The 17,915-nt window shown below is 39.7% G+C and overlaps 2 protein-coding genes across 2 annotated transcripts; one reads left to right on the plus strand and one right to left on the minus strand.

Annotated features, from left to right (window-relative positions):
* Positions 1–3,023: 3,023 nt before the first annotated feature.
* tnfsf14 (TNF superfamily member 14) lies at positions 3,024–10,094 on the minus strand (the record flags this gene model as incomplete). Its single annotated transcript, XM_079233596.1, has 6 exons — positions 3,024–3,065; positions 8,226–8,359; positions 8,494–8,571; positions 8,654–8,687; positions 9,696–9,790; positions 9,896–10,094. The coding sequence occupies 6 exons, from the start codon at positions 10,092–10,094 to the stop codon at positions 3,024–3,026; spliced, it is 582 nt and encodes a 193-aa protein (XP_079089722.1).
* Positions 10,095–12,876: 2,782 nt separating this feature from the next.
* tmed1a (transmembrane p24 trafficking protein 1a) lies at positions 12,877–14,645 on the plus strand (the record flags this gene model as incomplete). Its single annotated transcript, XM_079233278.1, has 4 exons — positions 12,877–13,053; positions 13,871–13,968; positions 14,132–14,321; positions 14,427–14,645. 4 exons carry the CDS (start codon positions 12,877–12,879, stop codon positions 14,643–14,645), a joined length of 684 nt encoding a protein of 227 aa, XP_079089404.1.
* Positions 14,646–17,915: the final 3,270 nt, after the last annotated feature.

Consider the following 17,915-nt stretch of genomic DNA (forward strand, 5'->3'; position numbering starts at 1 on the left):
TGTAAACTTTGATATTTTGGGGGGAATGACTTTTGATGAGAATGTCAGCGGTGAATAATGTATTTGTGGTCCCTGTTCCTGCTGTACAGTCAAACGTTGATACGGCTCACAATCAGGAGAGCGGAGCAGATAACGCTCTGAGAGCAGACTAGTTAGCGGGGAGCGAGTGCATCAAACCGGAAACTAAGAGGAGGAATGAAAAGGGTTTGATCACAAAATCGTGATCATTTCCAGTGAGAGATAATTATGTCGGTAATTTCCCAACGCGAGGCAAGTTCTCTAAACATCATGGAGGAGAAAAATGACGGAGAAAAGACGGACAGAAGCAGCAAGAGCACTTCTTTACATCGATGGCTGAGTGTCATCCTCCACCCTGCTTTCAACCGGCCTTTCAACCTGCAGTCAGTTTTATAGTCCCGTATGTGCGGCAACGCCATACACATACGGGACGCACCTACACACATATTTTCTCTGTCGCTGAAATGCGATACACAACGTTTGGTGGCTACAACTATTTTGTGCTGAAAGGAAGCTTACTATTACTATTTATAAAGTCACAGGTAACCGTATTATAAACTCGAGGCAATACTGTATCGACAATAATGTACAGTTCAAGGGTTTGCCGGCCCTCCGCTGCATGTTGGGCCTAACAACACCCTTGAACAGTACATTATTGACGATACAGTACTGCCTCTCGTACCTTATTGCTTAATTATGACACATGAAATCTTGACTCGTGGTGGTTTATGTGTAAAGTTTCATTTCATGTTGTTGAAGGAAATGTTTGGTTTTGTCGAAGGTTTTCACTTATGTTTTACGCAGCAAGGAGCTGCTCGCAAACTCCGACGTTTAGTGTGAACATGCACATTAAAAAAAGCATTGCATTTATTCTGGGAACATTTAAACAATTGTGTCTTTACATCCGACAACAGCAACATACTGTAACTCCTGCTATGAAAACAGCTCCCTAATTAAAAACTATATTTTTGTCATACTGTTTACTACATTTTATGTGTTTAAAAGCCCCAATATGAAGCTCAACAAAGCAAATGAAATATCAATGAAATATCAAAGATGCGCTTTTGACTGTGAGTCATTTTCGAGACCCTGGAATGAAGTGAAAGTGAGAGGTTGTGAGTTAACAGCGGGACCCCGCAGATAATTAGTCACTAATAGAAAGAAACAGAGGGACCCTCCCTGCCATATGCTGTCGAAGAATATTCCCTCCAGAGTCTGACAGAGCAAAATAAACAGAAATCGGCACCTTACACAAACATCCAGCATCCTATCTGACAAAGCAATAAAGATGCAGTACACAAAAAGTCACTGGAACATGATGCTCGTCATCACCGGCAAGACAAACATTTTCCAAGTTTCTGAGGTTTCATCTAAAAACCGTTCCAATCCTCAGCCACAGAGTCCCATATCTGTAACTGCATTAGCTGTTGCCACCACAGCTTTCGATTACTGAGGAGGAAAGGTCCAAGTAGCTGAATTCAAATGTACATAACAGACCCATTTACCACCCACTCGGTGTCATTTATTAAAGGTCTCTGCATGGGTTGGTTGGTCGGTTCCCGCCTTTGCTTTCCACTCCCCGACGTCGAGTCGTCTATCCGCACAGAGACTTCTGTGAAAACCCTCATTTCCATCGTCAGCCACCCAAACAACACTGACAGCGTGTTTGTGGTGTGTGGTGCCAGTGTGTGGTGCCAGTCATGTTTTCAATGTGCAATCTGTGAATAACATGCTCTTTCAAGCTTGTTAGTAAAATATGTCACATATTATAATAATATATTTGCCAGAATTTAAGACATGTTTTTTTTTTGGAGAGAACAACATCATAAATCCAGCTACTGGACTTTTCCCTTGATCAAATATGGCATTTTATTTTGGGGTTATTTGGCTTAAATTTACATTACTAATTTATGTTGTTACAATACACTGTGGAAGATATATATATATATATATATATATATATATATATATATCTTATATATATTTTAGACGGAATGATTCCAGATTGTTATTGTTGCCTTGAAGAGTCAAGTTGTATTATTACTTTGAGTAATTATTATGTTATTAATTATAACACTTATAACACCCTTTAGAGTAAAATGTAGTTCCTAACATTGTGTCCAGGGGACAGGTGACAGGATGGAGAGTAACAAGTGCAACAGTTGAATGTAGTTGCTTGTTGACTGTCTTAAAAAGGCCAGAAGGACTGGGGAACACTACCAAAGAAAGTGGGGTTACAATATCACACGTGTCACCAGCAAAGTGCGTAATTTATTTTTCAAAGTGGTCCCTCACTGTAAGACATTTCAAGCCAGTTCAACTTGCAAACAAAAGTTTACCTGCTGCCTTGAGAAATCTAGTTGACTCAACTTGAAATTTCCTTTGATTCAACTGATAAATTAAAGTTTATAAGGTTGATGGAACTACAACGTGCTAGTTGTCTCAACATTATGAGTCAAGTTGTCAGAGTTGAGTGAACCATTTGTCCCTTGTTGTTTGAACTTGATCCACCAAGTTAAAACAAAGAGTGTTTTTACATTGTCAGTTTGAGAAAACTTTCCTGAGCTAGTCAAACAAACGCACATTTGTGCTTTTATGTAACTCACAGTTACAAGTTAAAATTACTTTACCATGTGTATACAACTTGCCATTTCAAGTTAAGAGGACTTACATTCCAAATTTGTTTCAACTTGCATATAAATGTTATTTTGACTGACTTTAATTTAAAGTTTGCTTGCTTTATAAAACAGAAATGACCAATAATTCTTACAAGGAACAGGTGGAAACACTGAGGGCAGCACAGGTGAAAGGAATGCACAATCAGGGAACAGGGCAGACAGACAATCACGGACAATCACAAGGGAGGAAGTGCAGGAACACAGAGGACACACAAGACAAGGACTTCACAATAAGACAGGACACCAGACAAACCAACATCGTGACACTTCTCTGCTACTACGTCGAAGACTTCCAAAGTGAATCATGCAGAATGCCTTCGCGTCTCATTAACAGTCCAACCTGCATTCATCCAGGGTTTCTCCATGAACCTGAAGACATATAAAGACATTCACATCTTAACTGACATCTCCAAAATAGTACTAGTTCAATGTTTTGAGAGTCCTCATTAAAAATCCCTAAAACAAAAAAGGTGAAGGAGACTCCATTGAAAAGGTATTTTGCAATTATGCAAAATCTCTATAAAAATGAGTACGGCTATGGGTAAAAAACTAATAAACACAAAACATGTTACATTGTTGCATTACAACCATTGAGTGTAGTACATGTGTAAATACAGTGTCTTACATACATCCTACATCTGGATTATGTCGGAGGAATCCTCTGAAAAATAGCATGGAAGACCAAGCAGGGCAGCTGTTCTTCGGCTCTGGTTTGTATCCTACAAAAACAGACAAGAGTAGATGAATGCAACACCAAAGGTATTTAAGTACAGAGAAGGCCTAAACACCACCGATGATGTCCATGATGCTGTTTATAATGATGGATTATTCTTCATTGTCCATTGACGAGAATGCACAAAACTTACATTTCCACATCACGTACTGGACAGTCTTGATGATATCTGTAAACAGAACAAAAACAAATGAATTGCACGATAAATTCAAATTTGTGTTTCAGAAAAATAAAACTCACATCTAATATTTTTATTTCATATATATATATACATATATTTATATATATGTATATATATGAAATAAAAATATTAGATGTGAGTTTTATTTATATATATAGTGCATAGGGGCATACAACTAAATATCAACACATAAATACATACATTTTGCCTACTGTCAGGTCAAAATAAAATACAAAGAGCAAGCAAAGCATGGGTAATGACTTAGCCGGTCAATATGAATCCCTCAGCCGTATGACTATACATTCAGACTGCTTAAAGTTCGTGTTAGCTAGCTAGCTAGCTAGCACGCGCTAGCTAGCTAGCTAGCTAACCGAACAAGATAGTTGGAGGGGGAAGGGTGTTGAGTGAAACACGTAATTTAAATGAAGCATGAAATAATGAAGGAAAATTGTGGTCACTTTAAAAAATGAACCAGCTTATACTTCTACATTAATTACGTTTTATCAACTGCAAGAGGGATAAAATAGGTCAACCATTTGTCTTAGAAGAAGTTCTAGCTAAACATTAAAGCCACAAAGTTAGCCTTTCCAGACCATTGACAAGCATGAGTTACATAACTGTTACATTACTAACGTTACACATGCTATTAATTAAGTAAGTTTAAGTTTAACTCACCTTCATGTGCCCAAGCAAAGCGAAAAGAATCCTCAGCGCGCTCCCTCCGCCGGTGGAAATAGTCCTTTCTTGTTTACCACAAAATCAAAATGCCTAAATTTTCATTGGAATTTAATTTAAGTATATGACTTATCTGCAGTGTTTAACCAGTAGATTATGGCCAGGCTTCAACCTGGCCATGGTTTAAAAAAGATAGTTTACCTAAAACACAAACATGACAGCATTTTTTTTTTAAACCCCACTCCCGCCTTTTCCAGTCTTTTCTTCTTCTTTTTTTCTGATAACTTAAAGAGTCAAGGCATTATTGTAAGTTTAACTAAGTTTTAACTTGAACAGTTAAGTTCAAATCTAAAACTTTGCTGAGCTCTTTGAGTTAAAGAGAAGAAGTAAGTGGACATAACTAAACAGGGCTGTGATGATTTACAGTGGTGCAATGTTCTCTACGTTAGTGATTCTTAACCATAGGGCCGCGGCCCCCCATTGGGCCGCGAGCGCCACCTAGAGCAGTGGTTCTCAAATCGGGGTGCGTGTACCCCTGGAAGTAACCCCAGGGGTTACGTGAGATTAAAATAATCTAAATAAAAATGTGCATCTATTCAAAAGTCCTTTTAAAATAGTTATTTAATAAATATTCAATGACATATAAGTGTAAATTCATAAACTGAATTGTATTGATTCTATATTAAATCAGACACTGATGGCACAGCAATGTCTGTGTATTACATCTTTTTTTCAACCAAACATGCTTTGCGCTGGTTAGGGGCTTGGCTGAACAAATATTTCACACGGGGTACATAACCGAAAGAAGGTTGAGAACCACTGACCTAGAGGGCCGCCAAAAACGTTATAGAGAAGTATTTAAAACGAAAACATGAAGACGAAAGTGCTGCTGAACAACCCCCCAAACGTCTAAATGTTTGTGCAAGTATAATCCTGACTTCACGACGTAGGGCTTTGTGAATAGAGGTAACGAGGCAGAGCCCTAAGCCTGTGTGGAGTGAGGGCTAACGCTAGCCTCGCTCGCTAACGCAGCGCTGAAGGCTTCAAAGCTAAAGCGATATCTAAAGACCAAACATCCAATGCTCGTGGCAAAGCCGGTGGGATTCTTCCAGATAAAGGACAATGTACTATAAATGAAGAAAAGGTTTGTCTGTCACTGACTGGCAACTCCAAATGTGCTGTGAAAGGCATCTGTCACATTTGAAGAGCAACTTCTGGTTCTGCAAACATAAAGACTGCTGAAGCATATATTCACATCATAAGGCTATATTTTAATTTGTAAATGGTATTTACAGTTTATTTAATTAGAAAATTATTATTTTGAATTGTGTGCACACTTGTCTGCACACTAATAGTTGCCCAATAATTGTGAACACACAGATATTCTCTTAAGAAAGTACAAACCTCACTTTTACTGTCTTAAACATTTAAGGTTTATTAACATGTTGTTAACCGAGAGCACTGTAGTTGTTCAATAATACAATTAATCCTAAAAAAAAATACTTTCCTAATAATTGTGCAGTGTATTTATCTTATTACCACACATTATTTATCAAATTTTTAAAAAAAATCTCCGTTTTTCTGAGAGTCTACCTTGAAAAATCAAATTATTAGTTATTTGTATGTTAATACACCTGACTTGAGCCTTTAAATGAGTTATTGTATTAGCTTGATTTGTTCCATGACTTGTTGTCTGTGCAGGTTTACATACACATGATCAATAAATGTCTTTGTGATGATCACATTGCATCATGTCATTTATTTTTTGCTTGTTGAACTGTAGGTAGATTTGAGTTAGTTATTCAATACAAATAGAGTGAGATCAATTAGTTAATAATCCAATACAGTGTTAATATTTGAGTGGGCCCCATATTTGAATGGTTTAAGAACCCCTGCTCTACAGGCCAACACAAGGGGACAGTATTTAGCTGTGGACTGTGTGCTGCATGACCTCCTTTCCGTTAGCGTCACACATTGTTCATTGTAGAGTCAAGGCTTCCAAGTGACGAATAGGTAGTGGTAGAACAAATGTTGAGTGTCTCCACAGATTGATATGTGATAACACAGACGTGCATTAACAATAGAACATGTTGGTTTCATCCATGGGAGTGTGAATAATTAGCTGGTTATCGTAATCAAATACAGAGTGTTGTCATCCCACATAAGTCCTTTATAAAAGTCATCTGTAGACTAAAGTTTAATCATGAGAGAAAACTCAACTGCATGAATCCCAACCACAGCTGACACGGTTCCCCCTCCTCTGCTACTACAGTCTCTCACACCGCACAGGTCCGCCAGCGCTGGAAGATGATGACTTACACACACATCAAGAGGCATTCATGAAATGAGACTTGCTTTAATAGATCATATGTTGACTTATGAATTCAGACTATATGTAGCAAAAGCCTTAACCGTAATTAGTCTCAACTCAGAGCGTTTTACCAATTTGAACAAAACTCGTAGTGCATGACTGAGGGAAAACAAATTAACCATCCACCTATACACACACGCACACACACACACACACGCACAGTCCTGCTAAATGTTCACCATCCACCGCTGTCTGGAAAGTGAGTCAGGCAATCTGCTGCTGATGTCCCCCCCCCCCCCCCCCCACACACACACACACACACACACACACACACACACACACCACTTCCTCTCCAGTTGACTAACATACAACTCTGCGGGTGTTTTCAAGAGCAGCTTCTTCGAATAGGGAAAGCGCAACTAGACACAAAAGAGAGATTCTTTCGTTTGTGCAAGGAAACATGCTTGTCACCAAGGGGATGGAGTGGAAATAATCATCTAAAGCATTACAGTAGAAAGGTATGCTGATCTAAATGTGTGGAAAACACATATTGGTGGCTCTCAACCCTCAAACTCAAGTACATTTGTCATATAAGTTATACTGCTATACTGAAAAAGCAATATTATGTGTCACAGTACTAGACTTTCTCTGCAGTGAAGTCGTGTGGTTGGACTGAGTGGTGAAACGTGTGCTACTGAGACATCGAAGCGTCGGCTCCTGCATGGCCTCATCTGACGCTGCAGGAAGAGAGTTCTCTTCAGCTACACGATGGCCTTGTTAAAAAAAATAAAAATAAGGCTTGAGAAAACCAACAAACAAGACTCTTTAAAAACATTATCTGTATATTTCAGTATTTTGTCAACATTATTGTACATAAATACAGCAGAAATAAAGCAATTATATAATTTATTCTACCACTGAAGCAATCAATAAATAGAGTGCATTATGTATTACAGCAAGAACGAAAATAAATGCAGACAGTTTATGTTTTTCATTTTAGCATGAAACATACGTTTATACTTAAAAGACAAAGAACAATGTACAAAGGTTTTAAAGGAGTCATTGGTCAACATTCAGACAAACACGATTTAAGTATAAAGGAAACATATAAAAATCCCTGATAAGAAAACATTCATTTTATAATGTAAAACATACTTTAAAATGTGAAGTTCAACCCCCCAATAGGAAAGCCCCCCGCATTGCCCTGGCCTTCATATCATGCAATGAGGTTTTTACACCCAACCCATCTTTCCGGTTATGGGCCTATTTTTTCTTCATAAAGAGAATCATTAAGAAGAATCAATCAAGCCTCATAACATTTATAGTTCACTTATATTTACTTACTTTCGGACTCATGGTGAAATATCAATGTGATATTTATATCATATATGCACCAAAGATGTTCTCATAAGCTTTGAATCGCGCAATGTGTGAGGTGTGGCTCACTTTCACAAAAAGAGCATCGTCTTTGGTGAGGTAAAACACTCCGGCCAGGTAACTGTTGGATTGGATGTTATTGGATCTCTTGGAGAATCTCCTGGACATCAGGAGGGGAATACTTTCCCCATAGTACCGTTCAGTTTTCCGATTAATAGAGTGGTAAAATACATCAATGTCAACGAAGGAAACCTTGGAATAGACATGGTAATAACCGCCCTTCTGAATAACGAGACTATTGTTTTGGTAACCCATTTCAAAGAGGAGAGGGTCGGCATTCATGCTCCATGCCATGATTTGTTTTCCGTGCACTACATCTTGTCCATCTGAGGAAAAAACAGCAACAATGTAAAGTCTGATTAATAATTATATTCATACAACGTCACCATAATGTATTCAGAATTTTAAAACAGGGTTTTAAATAATGAATAAATTATAGGAATATGATCACTGCTCTCACCTGTCAGATGAGCAACCGGTTTGGAAGGAGGAGGAATACCACGACTGGGAGTTTTAGGGGGAGAAGTAACGACTGGACCTGTGTGAGGACCAGACAAAGTGTCATTAATGTGGCTTAAGTAACTGAAGCGATATTTATAAGAATAAGTGCTGAGACATACCTGCGATGTGCTTAGAGAACGATGCTGAGGCGGCCTGCAATGGAAGGAAAAATGGTTTTACTCTTGGTTGACGTGCAATGACTGTAGTAGCTGACATGTGACTGAGCTCTAAGAATAGGATGTAAAAAAACTCAGAGCACATTAAATCATCAAATCTGAAATTAGTTTTTTTTGCGACTTATCTTTCTGCAGAACAATGTAGGACAGGCATGTCTTTCTGGTAATGAGCTGAACATAGATGACGATCATGCTACAGGAAATAGACCACTTTCTATTTTCCCTGTCCCTTGTTTGTACTCTTTGTACATAACCTTGTCCGTGCCCCTCTCCCCGGTGACTGCTGCCATCACACAGAGCATCAGAAGACGACAAGAAACTGAGTCAGCGAAAACTCTGACCATTCAACATTATGAGGAAACACGCACGCACGCCGCTGACACCCGGGTTCCTGTGAAGTTTTCAATAAAAAGGGCCGCACTTCTCCATACCCTCTTCCCCATAATAGTGAAATGATTTCTCCGTCAGCAGTTTAAGGAAAACAATCATTCATATGATTCAGTTTTGTTTCTAATCACGAGAGTCCTTTGCGTCACGAAACACGAACAACATTGCACACATACATGTTGAATAAAGAGTTGTATAAAGTGTAGCCCTTTTTTCTCCCAATATATTCTAATGATATTGCTTTTGTAAAATCTTACCATAACTCTATCATAACACGAGGGGGATATCTGCAACCGCAACTGTAACTCTTGGACAGCGGAAGTTTCCACTTTGGTTTCAGTGCGTTTGAGTTCCCCCACACGTAGCATGTGACTGCATACAGTATATTCAAAAGTGTGAACAATGGTAACTGATCTCACGTTTCAACTTTGTATTGCATATTTAATAAATGAAACTCACAATGTTGACATTAACTTAAAATAATTCCATTTGTGATTAAAAAAATACATTACAATATAAATACATAAGACTGAAGTGTTTAGAGGAAAATCAAGACGTTGCTGAGAAAAGGAGGATAATTCCCATTATGAATACTTACAAATACCAAAAAACTAAACCGCAAGAGTTTTGTGTCGAGGGTGAAAACAGTAAAAGAAAAATGAGTTAAGGAAAGGTGTTCCATCTGAATGAGATCTTATTTAGAGAAATGAGGTTCAGAAGAAAATTAATCAACGAAGCCGCAGTGTGACACTCAGCTGATAAGACATCCTAAAATACTCAGAGATTATAGGTTGATACTCACAGAGCCTGGACGGTAGAGGCGGTAGATGAAGCAGGCTTCTATGACCATGCCGCACAACGCCACGCTCACCAGCAGGATCAGCAGGGTCTGCGCCACCCCGACACTCCGTCTCCCCGGACTCAGCCTGGGTGGCACTTCAGGCCTGGTGGTGTAGGTGTCCACCACACACACAGAGGGATATCCACCCGTCGACATACCTACAGTGCTCTCTCACTCTGTCACTGAAAAACTAATCTGTGTGGAGAAGTTGTCAAGAGGGTGTTGCTTCAAAGGGGCCGCGGAAGACAAAGGGACTTGAGTGACGGAGAGGGGGTGACAAAGTAGCAAAAAGGGTGGGCTCACTTGTGGTTGGTTCAAGTGGAGATAGCTCACGTCACGGAGAATCAGATAAAGAACAGACAGAGATCTTGAGATGCATCACCAAAAGCACCTTAATGAGGCCGAGATACACCTGTCTGCACCGGACTGCAGACACTAAAATGATTCAGCTTTTATTTCCCCCGACGTAGCTGCAGAAGCTGCCAATCGATAAGTCACGAAGCCTCACGGCAGAAGGCTACGGTCGCTAAGTGGGAAGCCAAGCACAATGCATTTTAACCTGCGCTTCACACCCTCCCACTTTACTGTAAGAGCAATGTTAAAATATCTAAATTCACACTTCCTCTCTTGCACTCACTCTCTCTCTCTCTGGCTTGTGGTTGAGTCTGACAACAGATATTGACCTGAATAACGTTGAACATCAGGGTCTTATCCACTTGTCATGATGTTATCCACAGCAATAAATCTCTGTGCCGTGTCACAGAGGTGAGAACACAGCTGCAAGGCATGAAAATAAATAAATATCGAGGCCACTCACCAGACTCAGCAGGGGTGAGGTGAAGTGGCATGTTCAGACCAGGTATGTCATTGAAGATGCATTTTAAATGTTATTCATGGTCCTCTGGGTCACATCTATGAGGCAGTTTCATGTCTCAGCAGGAGTGAAGGCTTTGAAATGCTGCAGACTTTAGTAATGGATGGCCTTTGTTAGCATTGTTTCTCTGACCAGTGCGAGGGCACAAGGCAAAATAAACTCAATTAAAAACCTGATTAAGCATGATGTGATGTAAGGATGTGGAAAGCCATTCCAGCAGTGTGGTGGTGCACTGACGAGGACTGTTCCCTCCCTTCTGGCCTTCAAGCACATCTATTAAGTTGACTGTCTAATATTTCATTTAAATATTGCAACTGCCAGACGCTCTATCACAAAGGGAAATAAGAAACTATATAATTAGTAAGAACTGCAAGACTAGCATACAATATATTATATTATATAATATTATTACTATATTTTATAATTTTCAAATGCCAAAACTAGAGATTATATATATATAAAAAAAGATAGGCTCACTCTGTTATGGTGGTAGGGAGGTTGAATTGAACAAAAGGTGTGACAAAGCTGGTTCCAAGGAACAAAACGAAGGAAGACTGAATAAATCAAAGACAAAAAAAAACAATTACAAAACTAACAGATTAAACCAGTCCCCGGTTTTAGAAAGTAGGTTTAACAAACAATAAGTCTAACCCTGAAGTCTGAGTTATCTAAACCCGAGATAGGAAAACGTTTTTGGTTCCAGAACAGCTGATCAGAGTGTGTTCAACCAACTCTGAGTCTGTTCACTCCGAGTTAAGCTTGTGTGTGACACACACACACACACACACACACACACACACACACACACACACACACACACACACACACAAACAATCTGATCCAGTAATAATGTGATTGGTGATTTAAAAGTCAAAATACATTAAATACACAAAGAGAACAGGGTGATTAGACACAAGTCTCGATCACAAAGACATGAAGATAAATCAGACATGACGCATCAGGAGAGTGGATTTTTGAGTTAAGTACACCCGGATGCTGAATATGCCATTTTTATGCAACCACAGATGTTACAATTAAATTTCATGAACTGAAAACACATTGTAAAAAGTTGTTAGACTACCAGGTCACGGTAGCGACCTGTCAGACACCTCCTCAAGCCTAACACAAGCAAAACTGCTGCACGATTCATGATGACAATGCATCAAATAATGCGGGAAGCTAATTCCTTTAACTCCCCGTTAGGAAATGACCAAGTCACTGTGAATTTGCCCCCTCCTGATTTGTCAGTTGGCACTTGCTCGATTTTTTTTTGGTTTTAATACAACTTTCTCGACTGTAGCACACTTTTTTTCAACAACAGCAAAATGTGTAATAATTTAGTAAAATAAAAAACTCCTGGACAACCCTCTATCTTAGAAAAGGACAATTACAAGGACCAGTGGGCCATATGGCAACCTGCAGATTTTTTTTGTGACAGGAATTACTTCAGGCATTAAAACATAATAAATCATAGGTTCAGTCTGCATCCGTTCAGAATGTGTATTCCACCCTACTGAGTTTTCAGCAAGTTCTTCTCTTACCCATATCAGCTTCTTCTTAACACATCCATGATGTCAAGACTCTGTGGTGGGCTTTTTGTCTTTTACCATCAGCTCCCCCTACAGGATAGAAGAGGACATTACAAGCATGTTTGTTAGAAGCAAATAATAATGTAGGAAAACATATTTATATTCAACCAATACAAAAAATATGAAAAGTAATAAAAACAAAAGTAGTATCAAAAGTAAATCAAAATGTACCTTAACTAAGGAGCCTTCATACCCGAGGCCTCATCATGGATCACCAGGCTCATCATGTAATGTATTGCTGCACCTCGTCACTCCAACTCAGTTTTGCATGTGGCTGCAGTCCAGACTGCAGAGCGCTGGAGGCAGATAGTGGCTCCGCTCATTCAGCTCGGATCAAGTAACTCAATTGTGAGGCTTTTTTTTTTTCTCCAACTGTCGGAGTATGACAGTCAGCAATTGTGAACGTGTGACATAGAACAGAGTTGCTCAAAGTTGTTGAAAGTGGATTACATGGACTACGCACCGCGGACTGAGGATGATGAATGTGTCTGGAGAGCGCTGTTTGCTGGCATGTTTAATCCTGACTGTAGACTTGACTTTGGGTTTGGGGCCAAACAAAGATATGGAGTTTACATTTCTATTATCTGCTGCCACCACCGATTGTTTTTACCAAACTACAGCGAGGAACGACACCTTAGAAGTTGAATACCAGGTAAATATTGTTTTCTTTCTGTCCGTGTGTGTGTTTAAAGTTTGGAATAACTTCATTAATGATTTGAATAATGTCTAACTGAAAAACAAGTTAACGAGCCTTGGACTTTGGTCTTGCATGAGATAAGACAACTATCTACTGCTGTTGTTGAAGACACTTAACAATCCTGAGATAGAGAAAAGGGGAAGAAAAAGAATCCAAAACACATGTAAATGTACTTGACATGCTTTCTGAACAAGCACTTGGACTAGGACTTAACATGGTGACATCTTAAATGCATCCAAAATATATAGCCACCGTAATTAATATTGAATAAAAAGCATAAATACATATAGTCAAAGCACTGACCTGTCACTTTATGGCCGTGACCTGTTCTTTGCTTCACACCCTGAGACTGTACACATACTACAACAGCAGCTGCAGGGTACGTTGGCGTGAAGGGATTTCTGAGTGTGTAGTCAGGGAAGAGCCTGGCAGGATCACCGGATCATCTTCCTTGGAACAGATGCTCCTCAGGCTGCAGCATAACGCGTAGGTCCTGTTCGCCCATCTCGACTAACGTCATGACCTTGAGAAGGTCAACGAATCCCCATCAGGACTATCACTGTGTCGGACGCTGAGCTCTTCGTCCACGAGAGGGCAAAGCAAGAGACAGAATTTCCCTACACAAATAGCTCAACTGTCCACTTATTATCACTGTGGCATACTTTGTTGCTGCTCATACTTTAATTTGAATATCAGATAGAAGTCGATCAGCTCGCTGGGGAAAATGTGTGAGTTCTTGGATCAGGTATCAACCCCTCTGTGTCTTCTGCAGGTGATAGCTGGGTCGGGTCTGGATGTTGGCTTCGTCCTCATCTCGCCCAGCGGATACCGGCTGGTCTCTGACTTCAGGAGATCTGAAGCCATTCACATGTGGGTCACTTAAAAGCTTATGATGTGATGCTAAAAAACTCTAAGCACTTTCATCCAGTATTTTTTATTTGTTTTTGCTATCATGGTGGATGGTTTTCAACCATTTTTTTAGAAGCAAATGTCATCCGTTTCCAAAAGTTCACTCCTCATTTCTTTCCTGCAGGGTGGATCCCACAGAGGACGGAGACTACCGGCTGTGTTTCGACAACAGCTTCAGTAAACTGTCGGAGAAGATGGTATTCTTCCAGGTGATCCTAAATAGACTGAGCAGCAGCACATATGGAGGCCAAAATGAGTGGGAGGGCGTGGCCATGCCAGAGAGCCTGGTGGAGTACCAACTGGAGGACATCAGGGTGAGAGTCACTGCATCTGCTCTATGATTACCTTGATTCATCTTTTTTGATGTAACACACTAACGCACTGACTTTCATCCCCCCCATCTGTTCTGCGTCCTCCAGGTGACGTTGGACTCAGTGCACCAGCACCTGGAGAGGAGCCGTCAGATCCTGACAGTGCTGCGGACTCTGGAGGCGAGGGACCGCTACCTGCTGGAGGACAACCTGTGGCGGGTCTCCTTCTGGTCCTGCCTCAACATGTTCGTCATGCTCACCGTCGCCGTCACTCAAATCTACACCTTGCGCCGCCTCTTTGATGGCGGCAGGCGGGTGTGCACGTAGTCGCAACACAACTTTAAACGCCAGCCGCGGGAGCGCGCAGCACCTGCACGGGCTGACACCTGAAAGTTGAACCCGTAACCCTGAAGTGACTTTGAGCCTCGTGAGCTGGATTTAAAGGGACAGTTCACTCTTTTGGAAAATGGATTTAAAATGGATGTTTTGGGAAATTATAAATTATAGTCACATTGATGGAAATCCTATGCAGTCCTGTAATATGCACATACAGAAACAACTGATGAGCATACATAATATACATAAATAGAGTGAAGCAGGGATGACCTGTTTTTGTAGATCCCGGAAATTAGCGTCAGTTCCCTTGATTTAAAGATGAGCGTTGGATTTTGGATTATTGCAGAAAATAAACTGTGTGGCTAAGTTAATGTCTTCATCTTGTGTTAACCCAAACCCATTGACTTCGAGATGAAGGAAGCGAAAGTGCAATACTAGTAACTTTTTTCTGGGCTCCATGGGTTTTAGGGCTCAATACACACGTTTAACACTTTTATTAGCTAATAATGTCATTTGGTTAGCTATAAAATCACAGCTGTTGTTACTGGAATGTTTTATTCAGTTTCAGACTACATTTCACATGGACATTTATATATTTTAGGCTGCGTTTCATCGAAACAATAGTCAAAACAAACAAAAAATAATACCAGAAACCTCCAAATAGCCCACTTTTTTTTACTAAGCCCCAGGCTGTTTAAAAAAAGATCATACCTATATCTTCACTGTGATAAAACAAAACAAAAATACATTATAAAAAGTCAACAATCTCCCTGATCAGTTCGCCCATCTGGAGCTTAAATATGCAGAAATCACAAGGCATGCAGCTGGCAAGCTAGTTTTGGCTGAAACATTAATTTCTTTGCCATTATTTAGATGCATTGCAGTCATTTGGTTACAGTGGTAAAAACATAAATAATGCAATATGTAGTGTGCTTTTCGATCACTATACTGTAGTTTCATTATTGAAACCTTCGTTTATTTCTGCGTTTATTTTCATCAACATTACCTGTCATAAAGCATATTAAGTGGTCATGCTCCGCCACTAGGAAAGCATTTGTCTTAATACATGCTACAATTATAATTAAAAAAATCTGATCTTGAACCATCTTTATGACTAGGCACTGTACAGCATGTGATTAAAAGTGCACTTGTATTTTATCTCATTGTGTTTTGTTAAAATAAATGATTGACTGGGAGATTGTGTGGTATAAAGTAGGAAACATTAGATTTATGTGTTAAACTACATTTCACGCTATACAAACTTAGTTCTGTGGCAATACTCAAACATTTAGTGGTCAGAACTGTTTCAAACAACATTCACTAGAGAGAAAATACTTATCAATACTTACTAAGTTGGATGTCTCAATAACTAAAGTTAGCATGTTATGCTGACAGTACAGATTACTGTGGTTCTTTTCTGAGCTTTTCTTTTCTAATTAAATGAAAATAAGATATATAGTCCTTCTGTAGTCCTGCTGCTGTCATGGATTGGAGTCATTTCAAGGCCACCTCAGGCTGATCAAGGTCACCACTGGTTTCGACGGGGAGCCGGACGCCTGTTCAGGAACAATCAACCAACATTAATCTCTTGACCTTGAGACGTGAACTTTGACACGTAACACTGCAGGATCCAGTCTCTGCAACAGAACAGGCATTTGTAATGAGGGAATCTGTTAGCCAGAGGCCTTAAAGATCACCCTCTACTAATTAGAGAACATAACTTGTCAAATTAATTTCTGATTTATTAATGAATGCTCTTCCTCAAAAAAAGATGACTTCTGACAATTAGTTTTGCACAGACCGTCTCAAAAGATGTTTGTAAAAATCTTTATAATCAAGGTAGATTGTGCCTATACAATCATCCATATCCCCTTTGAAGTTTGAATGTTTTTTGTGTCTTACAACTGTAAATAGAATAGATCTACTTTCACTGCCTGCTAAGTGTAAAACACACACATTAAATCTACTTTTACGCAATGCTGTGAGACAAAACATTAAAACTTAAAAGGAGGTTGAATTAATTTACAGGCAGTGTAACGGTCAATGAATACAAAAGAGACACTTGACTAGGATTTTGTTGTTCGTCACTTTACATTTTGTGAACATGTATGTGTTGAGCGTGAAGAACAGTGACCATTGTTGAGCCTCTGTAAGGCTGCCAGCAGAGGGTTGCTATAGGAACATCTGCAAGCTTATGTCGGTCCATATTTGTTTAGATGGAGCGAGGGAGGAGAGGAAACCACTACGCCATTTGGAAAAAGAGAGAGAAAGAAGAGCAAGTGGATCACACAGGACAAAAGGAGACACCAACCACCAGAGCCAGTCCCTTTATTGTACACAACACCTCTTTATTTACTCTCCATCCTAAATCAGTTCATGTTGTTTATTCAAATCAATTAATTGCTACAGAGGCACTTGACAAGGGTTTGCCAAACAAAAAGAAAAAAGAGATTTTTACAGGTTTGGTTCCAACCCCTTCCACCAGATCCAGACAGGGGAGGGGAGGGAAAGCGGAAAGGAGGCAGGGCACATCCATTAGGAAGAAAGGCAGAATGACCACAACCTAATGAACGACAGGACATTATGGTCTGGGCTTCTCAAAGGCAGGCTGCAGTGACAGGCACAAGGGGAATTCAACAAACTTTGGCCAATAAGACATTTATCACATGTACTAACGTTTGAAGGGTTTGTGGAAGATTTCATGTGAAGGGTCTTCAATCTAAAAGACTGTTTTATAGGCTTACTCTAATCCTTCTGGCACTGTCACTGAAAGCCAGACCTGTAGAGAAATACAGGGGAAGAAAAAGCACACTCGGTCTCAAGAGGCTGTCAATTTGGACAGTTTAGAATTCTTTACAGTTTCTTTTGTCTTTGTTCCTGGCTAATTAAAGTGATCTCCTCAATGGCGAGAACAGAGGAAAGTCTAGACAGCTTCTGTAGACAGAGTGTGACTTCATATACACCACAACTCCCACCACCTGCTGCTCACAACCACTACCAATCAAACCTAAAATAGAAAACATTCTAGTAGCCCAACATCACTCCCCACATGACCATGTTTCCCATCAATTGGTTTTAAAATGGTCAAATACCATCAAAGAGCAATCAAAAGAAATTCATTATCAAATAATCACAGCTGTGTAGATGATGTTCAGACCCCAGGTGCCCTCCAAACATACAACACATTTAGACAGCAAATCCCTGTAGCAGAACCCCAAAATAAAAGTCCAGGAGAAGCTGGGGAGCTGAGTTGTACAAAGC

Source organism: Taurulus bubalis (genome assembly GCF_910589615.1).
Source record: "Taurulus bubalis genome assembly, chromosome: 17".
NCBI classification, from domain to species: Eukaryota; Metazoa; Chordata; class Actinopteri; order Perciformes; family Cottidae; genus Taurulus; species Taurulus bubalis.